This window comes from Gavia stellata, chromosome 8 (assembly GCF_030936135.1).
Source record: "Gavia stellata isolate bGavSte3 chromosome 8, bGavSte3.hap2, whole genome shotgun sequence".
Taxonomy (NCBI): Eukaryota; Metazoa; Chordata; class Aves; order Gaviiformes; family Gaviidae; genus Gavia; species Gavia stellata.
The window spans coordinates 31,302,470-31,319,428 of NC_082601.1; the positions used below are offsets into that span (position 1 = coordinate 31,302,470).

The 16,959-nt window shown below is 42.0% G+C and overlaps 2 protein-coding genes across 7 annotated transcripts; both read left to right on the forward strand.

The window, feature by feature from the left end:
• The first annotated feature begins 27 nt into the window (after positions 1-27).
• On the forward strand, positions 28-6,629 carry PPIL3 (peptidylprolyl isomerase like 3). 2 transcript variants are annotated; one of them, XM_059820554.1, is made up of 8 exons: positions 30-60; positions 674-737; positions 1,065-1,112; positions 2,300-2,374; positions 3,178-3,271; positions 3,939-4,006; positions 4,461-4,579; positions 6,242-6,629. In XM_059820554.1, the coding sequence occupies exons 3-8, from the start codon at positions 1,110-1,112 to the stop codon at positions 6,366-6,368; spliced, it is 486 nt and encodes a 161-aa protein (XP_059676537.1). In that variant the 5' UTR covers positions 30-60; positions 674-737; positions 1,065-1,109; the 3' UTR covers positions 6,369-6,629. The 2 variants fall into 2 exon arrangements, with proteins under 2 accessions (XP_059676538.1, XP_059676537.1); XM_059820555.1 differs by lacking the exon at positions 674-737 and having other exon boundaries at positions 28-60.
• A 334-nt stretch (positions 6,630-6,963) lies between these two features.
• CLK1 (CDC like kinase 1) lies at positions 6,964-16,944 on the forward strand. 5 transcript variants are annotated; one of them, XM_059820547.1, is made up of 13 exons: positions 6,964-6,997; positions 11,295-11,452; positions 11,646-11,844; positions 12,976-13,066; positions 13,485-13,551; positions 14,414-14,530; positions 14,654-14,820; positions 14,898-14,992; positions 15,079-15,208; positions 15,346-15,428; positions 16,008-16,087; positions 16,330-16,420; positions 16,516-16,944. In XM_059820547.1, exons 2-13 carry the CDS (start codon positions 11,295-11,297, stop codon positions 16,726-16,728), a joined length of 1,491 nt encoding a protein of 496 aa, XP_059676530.1. In that variant the 5' UTR covers positions 6,964-6,997; the 3' UTR covers positions 16,729-16,944. The 5 variants fall into 5 exon arrangements, with proteins under 5 accessions (XP_059676530.1, XP_059676528.1, XP_059676529.1 ...); XM_059820545.1 differs by having other exon boundaries at positions 11,646-11,841; XM_059820546.1 differs by lacking the exon at positions 6,964-6,997 and adding an exon at positions 10,044-10,106 and having other exon boundaries at positions 11,646-11,841.
• Positions 16,945-16,959: the final 15 nt, after the last annotated feature.

Consider the following 16,959-nt stretch of genomic DNA (forward strand, 5'->3'; position numbering starts at 1 on the left):
AGGGGAGCCGGGGAGGCGCTTGCCGGCGGCGGGAGCTGGGTTTGGGTCCAGCCTGGCCAGGTGCGTGCGAGGCCTCCGTGTGGCCGGGCGAGGGCGAAGGCGCCGGGGAGGCCGAGCTGGCGGGAGCGCGGGGCAGTGGGGACGGCGGCCGCCCCGGGCGGGGTGGAGCCGCCTGAGAGAGTCGCTCGCCGGTGGAGGAGCCGGGCCGCGGCCTGCAGCGATGGGGGCGGCGGGCGAGCGGAGTCCCCGCGGCCTGCGCGTGGATTTTCGGTGGAAGTGCCTCGAACCGGCAGAAGAGGAGCAGTAGCTCCCGGCTGTCCTTGCCCAGATAGGAGCCGAGGGCAGGGGGGCTGCAGCGAGCGCGGCCGGCCCTTGGGATGCTTAACCGGGGCGCGCGCGGTGCCGGTTGCTCGCCCCGCCGCCCGAGGCAGGCTGGAGCCCGGGCTGGGGGGGGCCGGGTCGGAGCTGGCTGCTAGCGGGTCCCCCGCCTTCTGTGAGAGGCCTTGGCCAGCCCGGGGGCTAACCAGGGAGGGTGGTACCTAGGGAAGACATTAGCGCCTAAAAAAATAGCGTCTTGATTTCGACCAACTGCCGTTTTCTTATCGTCATTCTAAACGCTCTGCTTGAAAATATTACTAAGATAAAAAAAGTTTGATCCTGTGCTTGGATGCAGGTACCTGTCTGTTGCAAGCACTGACAGCTCTCAGGAGGTGGCTCTAAATCACACTTCTGTTTAGGTACTGGCATGCGGTTTTTATCTGTTAATTTCTGTCATTTATAAAACTATAATCTTTGGAAGAGCTGCGATTGCTTAGTATAAACTTTCATCTTAGGAAAGGGTGGGGTTTTGCCCCCACCCCCTTTCTCTAAGCTATTTTGTTCTACTCCTTTCTAGTTCTTTATATGCTGCGTAGTTGCATAATGCGAGTAACACATTTATCCACAGAGTCACTTGAATGGCACTGTGTGGTGTAAAAGCATATAAGCACGCAAATATTTTAGAATAAAAAATAATCGGGGATTGGTGGAAAAAACCCAACAAATTTAATATGTTGTCTTTGCAGGAAATTGCTGTATACAAATCTACCTCAGCTTTTTGATAAGCAGATATGGTGAGAACAATATCACTTTTTATATATTTTCATTCTTTCTGAAATGGTCGTCTCTTGGAAAGTGAATAGCTGCTCTGCATCTCAAAGGATTACACATTTTACTCTGCTGTGAAGAATTTGCAATGAGAAGTTTAGGTTTTCATTTCAGACTTCTAACAAGATATTTGTGAAAAGGAAAATAGGTCAGTTTACATCAGTCTAAAATATAATTAGACTTTCACTTCTAAGATCCTGAATTTTAATCCTACTTTGACTAATACTTAGTAATCTAGTTTGGTTTCTTTTACCACAGAAGCATTATTCAAGTTGCAAGCACATAGCCCTGCTTGAGTGTACGTAACCTTCTACACTTGCAGACTTTTAAAAGTTTAGCAAGTCAGGAAATAGAGATAAGACTGTGTGTCTTAAACCGTACGTACACCTTTTATAGCATCTTCATGGACATTGCAGGCAACTATCTTCTCTTCTTTACTTGTATAGTTCTGGAACAGTATGCTGGTATCAACATGATGCTGATTTTTATTAGTTTTCTTGTATGCTTATCCCCAGTATAGCCCCACAGTAATTCTTTTTGCATAGTTTAGCACTTTCCATGGGAGCACTGTGATATATTGGGCCTGTAGAGATACATTTGCTTAGGTGGCTGGGTAACTGTATGAAGGTTACTTATAAATTCTTAAGAAAAGTGTGTAATTTTGTAGATTTGCTTGTATGTGAAGGCAGATTACATATGGTGCCATTCAGAACTAGTCTTATCACTCAAAAAGCTGCAGGCAAGTAATGCACATCAGTTGCGTTCCTCTGGTTGTAAACTGGTGAGGTATGTGCACCATGCTGTCATCTGAAATAGATAGAACCTTGATTCTTCAACTTTGCAATTAAGTGACTGAGTAGGTCCGGTTCGCAAATGAATAATGTATCTCTGGAGTGTAACAGCATGAAACAGCGCTTGTGCATTACCATGGTGAACTTGATTCGTCCTGAAACTAAATGAAACCAAGTGCTTTCTGGTGATTTCACTGGAGATGTGGAAGCTTTGTGACAGTAGTCTTGCCTATGGCCAAATATTGAAACAATGGTTATATACAGTGGGAACTTGCTTATATTCTTGGTGGGTCCAGGAAATAAAACTGAGTCTGTTAGTATTTCATTGCTGATTTAATTATTATTTTCTGCCTCTTGCTCAGGCTGTCACGCTGCATACTGATGTAGGAGATATTAAAATTGAACTATTCTGTGAGCGTACACCAAAGACTTGCGAAGTAAGTCAAGTAACAGGGGTGGGATTGCCTAGTGTTGAAACAAAGCAGTAGAAATAGTGAATACTGTAGAGGAGGTGAAACGACTTTTGCAATTCCTCTTTTCACATAAGGGAATATTAACATTTTAAGGTGGTACAGTGCCTATTCCACTCATGGAATTTGTGTACTGTATACTTGTGCACTGTTTCATACTGCTTAGAGCTTTGCTGCCTGTTTTTCACCAGCTAAGGTTTAGCTAAGGGTTGCTTCTCTCCAAGTTCTAGCGTCTCCCAAAGTGTCCTTTGCCCTTAAGGGGAAATATGGCACATGGCCTGGGATTCCCAAATTTCCCTGGCTTTGCTCACACTCACACAGATTTGATTTTAATTTGGAAGAGTGAGAATCGCTCCCAGTTTGTCAGAGGCCCCAGGTTTTCCTTTCTGCAATAAACTTAAGCTTAAATTGAAATAATTTACTTTTTAACTAACAAAGCTGAGGCATGAAGTTATTGATTACAAAATTACATTTACAAAATAAAAATGTTGAATGGAAGTGATACTTCTGAGCGTATCTCAGGCTTCTTGTTTGTTCCTCAAGTCAGACAACCTTGTGCTGTAAGCTTTATTTAAAATCCTTTGTATCTGTGATAGTGTTAAAGGAGCATATTAACTACAATTTGTTTATGACTATTCTGTGGCAATTCACATGGTCACAATGCAAAGCAGAGGCGAAAGGGTTAGTCTTGGTCCTGCCAATGCTGTCATTTTAGTAAGAGGATATTATTTATGGGTTGTTTGTTAATATGATTTGTTTCATTTCCTTAGAATTTCCTGGCTCTTTGTGCTAGTAACTACTACAATGGCTGCGTATTTCACCGGAACATAAAGGGCTTCATGGTTCAGACAGGGGATCCATTAGGTAAATTCTTCTGTCAGGGTCTTTCTGTAGAAAAATATACATACAAATAAATATAAATAAATATTTAAAAATTATAAGTATGAATATTAAAACAAAACCATAAATAAAGTAAAAATAAAATGTAAGAACTATTGTACTGTTGATCGAGGTTTTTATGATGAGATTAGTTTTCCATGGTTACAGAAGAGCAGCCCTTGCTCTATTTCTAAATAATCATGCAGTGGTAAAGCATTCTACAAACTTTAGTTTTTCCAGCTGTTTCCACTAAACATGATGGTTCTGCTGACTTACCAGCTGTTGAACAGGTAGCAGTTGCTACTGTAGTTTCTCTGGTTTCTGCCTGAAAGGCTACACTGCCTCTAAAGAATTTGGGGAAAATGTCCCAGACAGCGTCAACTATTTGGGAGAAAATCTGATTCAACTGTGTGTCTGTCTGTACTCATACTGAATTTAATTGGAGGGTATGTCAGTGCTTTGTTCTGCTATTTAATGTGTTCCTTATATGGAGTTGTGTCTGTGCTCCATATCAAGGCATGAGAACCCGATCCCTGCCTCAAACGAATTACAGTCTATCTAGGGTCTTTGTTGTAAAATGTTATAACAGTACATCCTTTCTGGATTTTTCAGTCTGAAAATTCAGTACTGTATTGTGGTGCTTCTTTGTCAGGCACTGGGAAAGGAGGTAACAGCATCTGGGGCAAGAAGTTTGAAGATGAATTCAGTGAATACCTAAAGGTATTTCTGTGCTCTCAGTATGCAGTTATGTTTTCAGATGAATTTTCTTCACAGGTTGGAGAATGATCAGCATTGTGTTGTACTGTATTAAATACCTATTTTGTAATTGTGAAGCAAAGTATAATCCTGCAATAAAGGGATAGAAAGCTTATTATTAAAATAGTACAGGCATTTCTGTACTTGGCAAGTTACGTTTGAGGGTTTTCATCACTGAGCACAGAAGTAGAAAGAATTTGTAATGAAGTATTTTTCATGCACTGAAGGCAAAGAAGTAATTTTTCATTGTAAGAGCAATTTTGAGGAGCTAATTATGGACTGTGATGGAATATATTAGCAACCAAGATTTGTTCTTAATGGTATTGAGGCAGAGTACTAAGTCACAGAGCACTTTGTACAGGTTAAAGTCCTGCTTTCACAGATGTATATTCATGTTGAGGTTTTTCCCCTCTTTCAGCACAGTGTCCGTGGGGTAGTTTCAATGGCAAACAACGGTCCGAATACCAATGGATCTCAGTTCTTCATCACTTACGGCAAGCAACCGCACCTGGACATGAAGTACACTGTCTTTGGGAAGTGAGTGATCCAACTGCATGCCTCCTTATCATAGTGTGTGAAGGATCTGAGTATTTCAGGGCACATGCCATGCAAATTTAGAAGCTTCTGGTTCTAAAACTCTTTAAAATATTGAATGTGTATAATCAAATGTGTGCTTTTGCGCTGTCACTGGAATTAGTTGCTCCAAAATGCTGCTCCATTTTTCTTAATAGTAGGGAATTCAATGGAAATAGGCATATTAAAAATCACCTCAAGAATGGAGCTTCCCCCCCCCCCCCCCCCCCAGTTACTCCAGCTTGCCTTTTCATCCATACCCAAATGGATGCAGCCTGATTTTAAGCAACCTCCAGAACAACTGGGTACACAGTTGTAGGGTTTACTGAGAAGCAAGACTCTGATTTGGGACTGGAGCTGGGGATGGATGTGGGACTGACATGGTCATGCTTCTGTTCAGGTGGAACTTCCTGTTGGTCAGATAAAACTCATGGAACTGAGAGTTTATAGAATCAGATGAGGTTGTTTAAGATGCATCATTATTTAAAAACATTCTTATGCTGATAGACACCACTCATAATATATCATCCTTAAAGCAAATGTTTAATTTTTGAGTCTTTCAGGTACTGCTTTTTCTATCTCAAAATCATGGTCACGTCTTTTCTTTTGCTTGTTGTTAAGAAGTTTCTAGTGTACAAGTGAATCTGCTGAGAAAAAATTGCCTTTATTAAATGGAGATAAATATTCAAAGGAAACTATTGAAACGTGAAAATGCTATTTTCTACCACTTGGATTGTTTGTAGGTGTCTAAGCATAGGTATTCCTTTCATTTCTGAGTTTGTTTAGAAGTGTGATTGAAAGTTTTTTTTTTTTTTTTTTTAGACATCTTTCTTAGAAGTGTAGAGGCTCTGACAGATGAACTTTGCCAGATTTTCTGTGGCAGTTTAAGATACTCCTGCCCTAGTTGCAGAATCAGCAGAACAGCATATGCAGTCCCCGCTGGCCCACAATTCAGCATCCTAGATTCAAAGAGTTGATGAGTGTGACTGAATTGAACTGTGAACAGCACAACATGTTTTCTGCCAAGTCTATTACTGGGGAATAAATTGCCAAGATTTACCAGAGCTAGTTATTTAAATAAAGTAAGAGGTTTATTAGAAGAATCTCTCTTGCCACTTCTTCAGCTCGAACAGGAAATCTGAAAGCCTAAACATATTTGTGCCATTAGATTTACATGATTATTAATGATTCTATCCAATCTTGTCTTTGAGTCAGAAGGTTAGAAATTATAATCTCACATTTGGAAGTTGATTTTCCAGCCATAGGATTTCAGTAATTCACAGTCAAGTTCGGTGTGGCCAGTGTCTTGCTGCTAGTTAAACCTATACTGTGATCGGTCAGGCCTGCCTTCCAGGATGTGCAGCCTGGTTGGTATAAAATATGATACTGTCAGGTCAGTGGGAATTATTAGTATTTTTTATCAGAATCTGTCATGGCTGCTTAATATTTCCTTTCAAAATACATTATATGCCATATATAATGTTTTGAATGTCTTATTTGTATCATTTGCTTGCAAAGTCCTTGCCCTATAATACTTAACTGTAAAGTGCTTTGAGATTTCACCTCAAATGTGAAATTTAAATCATTATTAGAAGGAGATTCCTAGCACTTCTGCTTTTCTTCCAGGGTTATTGATGGCTTGGAGACCCTGGATGAGTTGGAGAAGCTGCCTGTGAATGAGAAAACCTACCGACCTCTTAATGATGTTCGCATTAAAGATATTACAATTCATGCCAATCCTTTTGCTCTGTAGCCGCAGAGTGCCTCGACACATTCTTTAGAGACTGGTCAGATTGATTGTTGGATTATGGTGTTTAAAGTGTTATTAAAAAAAGTTACTTGAGCTGGATCATACCTTTGCCCAGGGAATGCAGGATTTTCAGGAGTTGTGACATTGTTTGGGAGTTGTTAAAGGGGAGTCTTGTGCTTTAGAAGCCAGTTTTTCCAGAGTATGTTCCAGGATTTTGAATTTTAAACATTGCTTTTTATACTTGTAAAATAAGAAAAGACTTTTAAAAGTGGTTGGGTTTTTTTGCAAATCTTTGTTTTCTGCCTTGTCTTTCTTAGTGATGCTATGTTAGAACAATGTCCTTTGCTACAATTTCATACTACCAGTTTTCTGAAACTTTCCCATGTAAATTCTAACCTTCCTTACTTTACTGTTTTTTAGAAAAATTGAGTAAAATATGCAATTTTTTCCCCTAGGTGAGAGCAGTGTCATAAATAGATGAAACCTTTCGCTCCTAGAGGATTAAAGACCATGTTTAGAGGAGTGCTTGCTCTTGTACTGCTGTGTTGGAATTACAACCTCCTCAGCCTCCCCAAAATGTAGACTGGAAACAATTGCTTCTGCCTCTGGTGCAACGCTTTTGGTATGAAAGAGTAAGTGTTTGTGTCTTTACATAGCTGTTGATCGAAACTAGGTAACCATGGATTTACTGTAACTTGTTTTTTATCACTTTATTGCACAAACAGTAGGGGGTAAACACAACAAAGAGTAGTGACAAAAAGACTGTGGTCAGACTTCTAACGAAGAATGTCTTGATACACCCAAAATAATAAAAGATACTGTGGCCAAGATGATGTTGAACAAATAAGAGAGAGCTGTTTCTTGGTCTTATTTGAGACCAAATGTTGTTGGACTCAAATAAAGCCTGCAAGAGGGTACAGAGATACCTGAATATTGACTGGTCAAGAGGAAAAATAAAATACAGGCATATGTATGCGTGTATATATATTGCTGATTCTATGCTCAAGTCACTTAGTATAGTAAGCATAAAATCAAGTGACTTAAGCAGGGAAAAGAGTGATTTGTACACATCAAAAAAGTAGTTCACCTTGGGCATACTGGGAAAAGCAGAATGTTCTACTCTTCCTTGAAACCTCCTTGTAGAGTTAAAACATGCATTTTGGCATCAGTCTGTTTTCCTGAAGCAGGAAAAAAATCGACTCATTTCCACAGAGTTTCATTTTCTGACTCTACAGTGCGTAGATGTGAGAGGGTGTATTTCTAGTTCCAGCTGTGCATGAGAGACCTGGACAGGAGAGAGTACCCGCAGTTCCTGCATCCAACTCCTACCATTCTGGACTTCTGCCGCCAATCCTCTTTGGACTCGGTCAACATCACTTAGCAAAGTCCGTTCTCGTATATATGCCTTGTAAACCTTGGGAGGTCCAGGTCCAGCTGACTTACAGTATGTTTCAGACCAGTATTTCTTGCTTTGACACTTTGCCTCTTAAAGAGGAGAAATTATTTGCAAGAGAAAGGCAAAGGTATGCCAGGTACAGAAAACGGAGGTGTTAATGAGCTGAGTTAATCAGTACCCTCTCTCTGGGACAAAGTTTCTATATTCTGTATGGGATGTTGCTTAAAGCTTCTAGCCCTTGCTCCAGACTTAATACATTTTACCCTAATACTTCAGGCAGTCAGGTAAAGGGTTTAATTATTTTAGCTCCGTGCTCTTTCTGTCTCTTCCATATAACCAGTGGTAATAGCAAGTAGACAGAAGCATGCAGCTGCATGCTCGACTGCCACACTGACACTACTGCTATGCAGAAGGAAGAACATACTGGAAACTTTCCTACAGTACAAAGGAACCAATAATTTAAAATGGTGACATCTGGCACTGAACTGGAAACAATTTCAGGTCTGTTTTTTTTTCCCCCACAAAAAGGAAGCTCTTATATAGAATGTGTGAAATAATATAGGGACATCAAGCAATTTGCTCTCTGGAGCAAATTTAGATCCTTTCTTTTTTTTTATCTAAAGCTGTGTATTGAAAGGAGAGTGATCTTATGGGACTGGATTACATCCTAACTTTTTAAAACTGTATTATGCCTGTTTTCCTGTTTGTGGCTCGGAACCTCTCCCAGGTTCTCCCTGAGAACCTGGAATACAACAGGAACAATAATGGTGGGGTTGGTCCCATTCACTTGTTGAAGAGAATGCAAGACAGAGAGTAGGAAGTAGCCCAGCTGCAGAAGTATGTGATTTTGTGGGTGTTTGCTGAGTACAGTATAGGTGCAGTTTAGTTCCTGCACACAGTCAGCTGTTGTGTCACCAGCTGTTTGGACTTTTGTGACATGTGTAATCCTTTAAATAGCAAAAACGTTGCTATTTAACTGTTCTTATTGTTCTCGACTTGTGCTTTATAAGCTCCTATGTTTACTTTCATCAGTCTGGTCCTTTAGATGGCTGACAGGCTTGAAAGCTCCTTCTGAGGGAGGTGGTGGCTGAAGGGCTGCGGCAAGGTACGGTGTGGCCAAAGGGGAGGCTGTGACTTAAACTGCCATGTGTGCCGTAGTAGTGAGCAGCAGAGGAAGCAAGGGTTGGTTTTGTGGAAGGGTTTGGTTTTATTTTTTTAAATTCTATACAGACTGATCTGTACACTTACTTGAAGAGTTGCATTTAGTTTGTTTTACAGTGTTCTGTCTAGACTCAAAAACATACCTAAAAGCTAGTAAAAGATACCACGAGACATAAAAAAGGAAAAAAGGCATTCAACTATTTGGAAAAGTTTTTAATGCGAATCATTTACGAAGTCATCTTTGTTAGTCATATGCGGTGCTTTAAACTTCTGTTGATTTAAAGCTGACTGGGTACTTGCTTTGAGAGCCTCTAACAATTTTCTAGGGAAGTAGACAAATACCAGGCTTTACCACCACGGGTGAAAAATGACTTAGCAATTCAGAGTCTCACAAAGAAAAAAAAGCAATCTTCTGGCTGTTGTTCTTAAATGAGGGGTAGAATTTTTTCGTTTTGTTTTTTTTTTTTTTTAGTATAATGTTCCTTGTCTTCCAAAGTCCTTGGCAGGAAAACGGTTGAAGGTTGTGCATGGGTGGTTTACTTAAGCGGAACTACTTTAACGGAATGACCTGATGAGGGATCCGGGGTTACCGTCAGATCTCGTGAGCAGGTGAAATGCACCTGTATCGGCCCGAGTAGCAGAACGGGGAGAGTGAAGGGTGTTCTCCTCCTGCAGCGCGATGCGGAGACAGCCGCGCTCTCGGGAGCGGTACCCGCAGCGCGGGCGCTGAGGGGCGGCGGTGCCCGCGCAGGGCCCAGCCCCGCGGAGGGCTGACGGCGGGACCCGGGGTGGCCGGAGGAGAGGGTCCGGCATCCTGGAACGCTCTCGCAAAGGCCGACCGGCTTACAGGGCCGCCTCGCCGCGGGCAGGCTGCGCCGGTGGCCCGCTGCTGCACAGAACAGGCACGGGGAGACCGCGCAGACCGCGGCGGCACCGCGACCCCTGAGCGTCCGGGGGCTCCCGGCCTGGGGGGAGCGGGGTATGGCGGGGCGGCCCCGCCCCGCCCGCCGTGTGACGCCGCGGGTGTGCCTCTGTGACGCGCCGCTGCAATCCAGAAAGATCCTGGCAACGCCATTTTGTAGCGGGCTGCGGGTTGAGGGTCGGCAGTTGCGGCGTTGAGCCCGGCCGTGGCGGGGGAGAGCGGCGGCTCCCGGAGAGCGCGGCGGCACTCCCGAGCCGCGGAGGTGGGGGCGATGGGAGGCGCGCTGCCTGCTCGTTGCGGCCCCGTGCCGCCGGGCGGCGGGGGAGAGCCGAGGGACGGCGTTGGGCGCTGGGCCGGGCTGGGCCGGGCCGCCGCCGCGGGGAAGGCGGGGCGGAGGGGAGGGGAGGGCGCCGCTGTGGAGCGGGGGAAGGAGGTTGTCTGCTGCCGTGGGGGAGGGCGGCCGGTGGCTGGGTGCGTCCCCGCGGGCGCGGGCGGGTCGGGTGGCCGGGGCGCCCCTGTGCCCCCGCCTCCCTGCGGCCGCCATGTTCTCTGCCCGCGCCTTGTTCCGTGCGGAGAGAAAATGGCTTCGGCCGCCTTAGCGGGGGAGGCTGGAGCCCTCTCCCGTGCCTCTGCTTGGGGTGGAGGACGGAGCCCCTTGCCGGAGCAGGGACTTGGTGGGACGCGGAGCCCGGGCCGCGCGGGGTGGGGGTGGGCCGCACCCCGCCTCTTCGCGTCAGCGCACCGGGGGTGCGGGGGGGGCGCGGGGCGCCTCGTCCCCTGCCCCGGGGAGGGACACGGCCCCGCACCGCCCGAGGGCCGCGTCCCGCTTCGTAGCATCGCCGTTGCTGCGAAGCGCGGAGGTGTGGGCCTGAGCGGCAGCTTGTGCGCTGGAATCGATTTACGGTTGGAAAGTGCAATAAAAAGAGGTGTAGCGAGTTACCTTCTCGTCGAGCAAAACAACTAGGAGATAAGATAAGTTTTACTGTCACTGTGACTTAGCATTAGGAGCTCTCGGGGAATCAATAGAAGGTAAAGGTTTATGACATGTTCCTTGAAGTCTTTGGAAGCGCGCTGGGTGATACTCGTGTGCCCTTCTTAAGTACAGGGAAAGCCTGCCTTTTTCCTAGCATATGCACCATTGGGTGCCTGAGCAGCTTGGCAGAAATAACATGCACAGTATGTGTCTAGTGTCTGAGCCACGATTCTTCTTTTTAAACTCTTTTGTAAGAAGTAGGTTATTGGTTTATGCTCCCCTATCAAAAATTGTTAATTTGAAAAAGCTCTTGAACTAAAAAATAACGTGGAAGAAAGAGCAGAGAAAAAAAAGAAAATGGGGTAATTGACAAAAAATACAATCTTCATTATAGTGTTAATTTGATCATTCATGGCTTTGAAAATGAATTGTTTGTCTATGGGATGTAATTCAAAGAGCAAAATATCTTTGTTACAGATGCGACATTCCAGGCAAACTAATTATCTTGACTGGGATAAAAAAGAAAGTCCGGATCACAGAAGATGTGACAGTGCCAATAAGAGAAAGAAGAGACCAGTAAGTGGTGCACAGGAGAAGAAGGACTGCAAACACAATCTTTCTAAACTTCCTGACAGGTAAATAACTTTTTGACTTCTGATACCAGCAAGCATTTATTTTAATGATTTTATTATTCTTATCAGGTCATCTGATAACGTATTAATTTTTGAGTTGGAGATATTTCAAGAGAGATGTCTTACAGCTTAAAAAGCTGACGGATAGGGGTGCTAGAATTACTTTAATTAAGTTTATTTGATCCTTTGTTTATAGTACCTGTTCAGAAGCCAAATCTGTACATGAAAGAGACCATCATGAACGACACTATGTTGAAGAATACAGAAACGAGTACAATCAAGGATGTGATACTGGGCATCACAGTAGCAAATCATCGGGTCATAGTGGGACGAGTAGTTACAAAAGGAAATACAAGACACATCACACTACCTGTCAGCATCATCTTTCACAGGTGGTGTGACCAATTTTAAGTTAGGATTTTTTTATTTAAGAAGATAAGATTCTCATCTGGGCATTAGTAATGGAGTGGGGGGGTGGGGTGGGGAATTCTGTCTGTATTATTGTTTATTCCTTTAGCTAATACTAGTAGATTAGTCTTTTTGCTAGGATTTTATTTCCTTCAGTGAAAATGTATAGTTTGTAGGTATGCTTGTGATACCACAGAACGTAGTCTTGCTATTTGTTCATTGGATATAGTTGAGCAGGTTAATGGTAGTAACCCATCAATTGGAGTACTTGAAATACAGGCATCACTTTCATGCCTTCGAAATTTTTATCAATCGTCACAAGCATTTATTTCAGCCCTACTCGAAAATTCAAGCACAAGCTTTAAACTTGCTTTCGACTAAGTGTCACTGAAATAGCAAGGAGATAATGTCAGATTTTTACTTTTTTAAAAAACTACTTAGTAAGGTGTTTTAAGTATCGCTGAAAAATCTGTAGAATCAGATATGTGTGATGTCTGCCCCCTAGCAGGGCAGTTTTTCTGATCTTTGTTATATATTTAACTCTTAAAAAAGCTGAAGATAGGATTCATAATTTAAGATCTTCAGCTGAGACAGCCTAAAGTAAATGTATATGCTATTTATGATTTAAAAAAAAAAATTCTTACCAAATATTCAGACCAGTGATTTAAACTCGATTACTTAAGATGGGTATTTGAATTTGGCCGCAAGGCTATTTTTTTTTTTATATATATATATATAGTTATATATCTTATACATATAAGATAGTTATTAAATCCTTTTGCTTTGAAAAAAAAAAATAGGGGCACTGAAATCCTAAAGTAAAATTCAGTGACCCAACCTTTGAAAAGAAAAACAATTGTGTTGTAATTTTTTGTTGCCTTGCTACTTTTGAGTATCATCTTATCTGAAAATCTGTTCCTTGCCATGTTTTTCTCCTGTAACATAAACTATGTGCCCTGTGAATTTCCGGGGACTGAATTTGAAATTGCTCCTGCCAACCGTTTGTGGCCTGGCGTGTATCTGAATGCCTGAATATCTCCCTGCTGAATGAATTTCGTATTCTGACCTGAATTCACTCGGGTTTATTGATTGGCTGGACGATCTTGGTGCCGTTCCAGAAGAGTCATCGAAGGAAAAGATCCAGGAGTGTAGAGGATGATGAGGAGGGTCACCTGATCTGTCAGAGTGGAGACGTACTAAGTGCAAGATGTATAGAATACTTTTCAAAATTTATTAACTTTTCAGATGGAATAAGTTCTTTTAGCATACGATATGAGGGGGCTTTGGAAGTCTTTTCTTTCTGTCTTGACTTTTTTTGTTTGGGGGTGGGGATTGTTATTCTTTTTCTGTAGAACTTACTTAAATATATTTCTTTTTCCCTTTTTTTTTCCCCCCCAAAAATAGTAAATGAAGTTAATGAACCTAGTAGAATGAGATCCCTGTTAATGTGCCTTGATGAGAGTTGTCCAACAACATCTCTCAAACTAGATATTTACAATTTAAAGAAGCACAGCCTAGAATAATCTTCAGTGATAGTACTTAGTCTGTTTGTTTGTTTGTTCTAGTTTTTTGTTTGTTTGATTTTTAATAGCTGAGTAACTTCACAACTTCTGTGACTTCTTTCTAGATGAGATTGTTGCTACTTTGGGTGAAGGTGCTTTTGGAAAAGTGGTGGAATGCATTGATCACAAAGAGTAAGTCTTTTTAATTAAATAAATGTAATTTTTCTTGCTGATACCAAACATAAATTGATACTGATCCCAAACATAAATTTATGTTAGCTGGGTGCTGTTTTTAGCATGATGTACTATGAGGGTTGTGCAGGACTGGTGGATGAGGCGACAAGTGCATCTGCAGGCGCGCCCCAGCCTGGTAGAGGTCAAGGGCTGATGGGGGGAGGTGGCCTAGAGAATGTGGGGTGAAGCTGCACCCCCCACACTGGGCAATCCTGCGCCTGTACCACCTCAGGTCTGTATAGTGAGCAAGGTCTCTGACATCATGTAGCTTACCTTAAAAGTATCATCTGTGATGATGCAATGCCACTTGGGTTCTAGCAGTGAATATATTATAAATCAAGAATGTATTTTGTGTTTGATAGCAGTTTTGCTGTGTGCTAAATAGTACGAAACTAAACTAGATTGTCTTTCTTGCTAGGCACTGTAGAAGGCATTTGACACCTCAGTTAGTTAGTTAGTTTTACTACTTAAACGACTGAAGGCGGCTTGTAATTTTTGATTGACTGTCATCTTAGGCTGCAAGATGTGGAAATTTTCTCCAGTATTAGCCCAGCATACATAAGTACAAAGGGGTAAGGTAAATAAGGCTTTAAACCTTTAAGAATAATGCTGATATAGAAGGTATTGAGTAGGTTTTCAAAAATTCAAAGATTAAATTTTAGTTGTGCTTGTGCATAGATGAACCTTGGTTATATTAAAGGAAGGCCTTTTTTCTGGTAAGGTTCCCATTGTTATAAACAATGTATATGGTGATAATTACTGACTATTCTTAGTTAAAACTACTCATTGTTCTAATCACTGTTCAAACCTGTCTTTTCAGGGAAGACAGACACGTAGCTGTGAAAATAGTAAAAAATGTTGATAGGTACTCCGAAGCAGCTCATGCAGAAATACAAGTACTGGAACATTTAAATGCATCAGATCCCAGCAATACATAGTAAGTATACAAAGCTAACTGCACTTTGTTTGGGCTTTCAGATTTCTGTGACGTCGCTTTCTATAATATATGAAATATGTACCTGAGCGTTATACAACTTCCTGTTGCAATTCATTTTTGCAGTCGCTGTGTCCAGATGTTAGAATGGTTCGAGTACCATGGCCATGTCTGCATTGTTTTTGAGCTACTGGGGCTCAGCACCTTTGACTTTATTAAGGAGAATGGCTTTCTGCCATTTAGGCTGGACCACATTAGAAAGATGGCGTATCAGATCTGCAAATCTGTGAACTGTAAGTATGTTTCTTTTTTTGCTTTGTTTGTTAAATTTTCTGTGCAGAATTTCCTAACTGTATTTGTTATCTTGCAGTTTTACATTCGAACAAGTTGACACATACTGATCTGAAACCAGAAAATATTTTATTTGTGACGTCTGACTACGTAGAAGAATATAACCCCAAACTGGTAAGTTGCTGTCTTCTTCCCCACCTCTCCCTCAGCCATTGTCTGGGTTTATTTGGTCACTTGCATCCCATTGCGTTTCATTTCAGAAATGCGATGAACGCAGGCTAAAAAATCCAGACATCAAAGTTGTGGACTTTGGGAGTGCAACATATGATTATGAGTATCATAGCACTTTGGTGTCTACAAGACATTACAGAGCACCTGAAGTTATCCTAGGTCAGTGTAAGTCTGTTAAGCTCATCTTTCACGTAAGCTTTTTTGTATGCTATTGAACGGTGCTACAGAGGTGTTGCTTGAGCTGTTGAACTGTTTGCAGCCTGGTGTAAACATGAACCTTCTGAATCTTTTCACAGCACTGGGATGGTCACACCCATGTGATGTTTGGAGCATCGGATGTATTCTCATAGAATATTACCTTGGATTCACAGTATTTCCGGTAGGTAACTATGAACCTCAAAATGATGCAGTGTGTATAATGCTCCCCAACTTGGTGAAAATGTGCTACAGAGGTGGGGGCTAAGGGCAGTGGTCTGTGCAAGAAATTCAGGTGCGTTTCTCTGTAATGCCAAGTTGAAGCGAACAGAAGATGTAGGCACAAAGGAACCTTCTCAGCAGAAGATTTCTAAAAGTTGCTTTCAGTAAACATTTTGGCAGCAGCTTGGTATGAAGGATCATCCTGTTAATATTTGTAACTTACCAGCCACCCTAGTAACAGATGTAGCTTCATTTATTGCCCTCAGCAAATACTCTCAAATCTTGACAGTATTGCTGAAACTTGGAATTTATGAACAACAACAACAAAAAATAATAAGGCAGGGTCAAGGGAAAAAACCTCCAGTAGAGCATAACTTATTTCAGGAAACAGATGACTGCGGCCTCTCTTTTCTTCCTTAATCTGAAATTCATTATTGGTTGCAGTGTACAGTCAAAAATAAAGTAAGGTTAGTGTGTGGTTCTTAATAACCAACTTCCTCTTAACAGTGAACAAAAATGTCTTACCTTGATTTCCCTCCAGACCCATGACAGCAAAGAACACCTGGCGATGATGGAACGAGTACTGGGGCCTTTGCCAAATCACATGATAAAGAAAAGCAGGTAATTAAATTTTTCCATACCTGGATTGCTATAGTTTAATTTTTTCACATTTGATTTAATATTAAATTTAAAAAAAAAGTTAATAAACTCAGATTCATGCTTTTGCTCTATTTAAGAAGCTGGCCACTCCTGTGGAATAGTCCCACATCAGTTCCCAAGTTGTGAACAAACACGCTGGTAAAATTCTAGTGATGGGACAAACCAGAATCTTTGAATAACAAACTGTGTTCTGTTTGTTTAAGGAAACGCAAATATTTCTGTCATGACCAGCTGGATTGGGATGAACACAGTTCTGCTGGTAGATACGTCTCAAGGCGCTGCAAGCCACTGAAGGTAAGATCGATAGCAGGGAAGATGCTTTTGGGGAGAGGAGCTGTAAGTGCAAGTATGAGACTAAAAAACCCTGTCTTGTTGCTTTCTTCATGAAGGAGTTCATGACCTGCCACGATTCTGACCATGAGAACCTCTTTGACCTCATTCAAAAGATGCTGGAGTATGACCCAGCCAAGCGGATTACTCTTGAAGAAGCACTGAAACATCCTTTCTTCTTCCCACTGAAACAGCGAAAAAGGGCGCTGTCTCCCATACCTGAGCAGGCTGACACAGATGTCAGACCACCAAAGAAACACAAAAAACCTTAAAAAAAAAATTCTTAATCTTAACTATTTATTGTGTACAGTTATTTTGTAAATGTCCTATTTTGTATTACGACTTTTTAGATACTGACCTTTAATCCAGCTGTTGGCATAAAACATTTAAGAAAAAGATAGTGATGAACCTGGTTGTGTTTCCTCAGTAAATAAAAAAAAAAATCTCAGGACAGTTGCACTCTTAACATATGGAAAAAAGCACCCTCTATGATATAGAGGCTT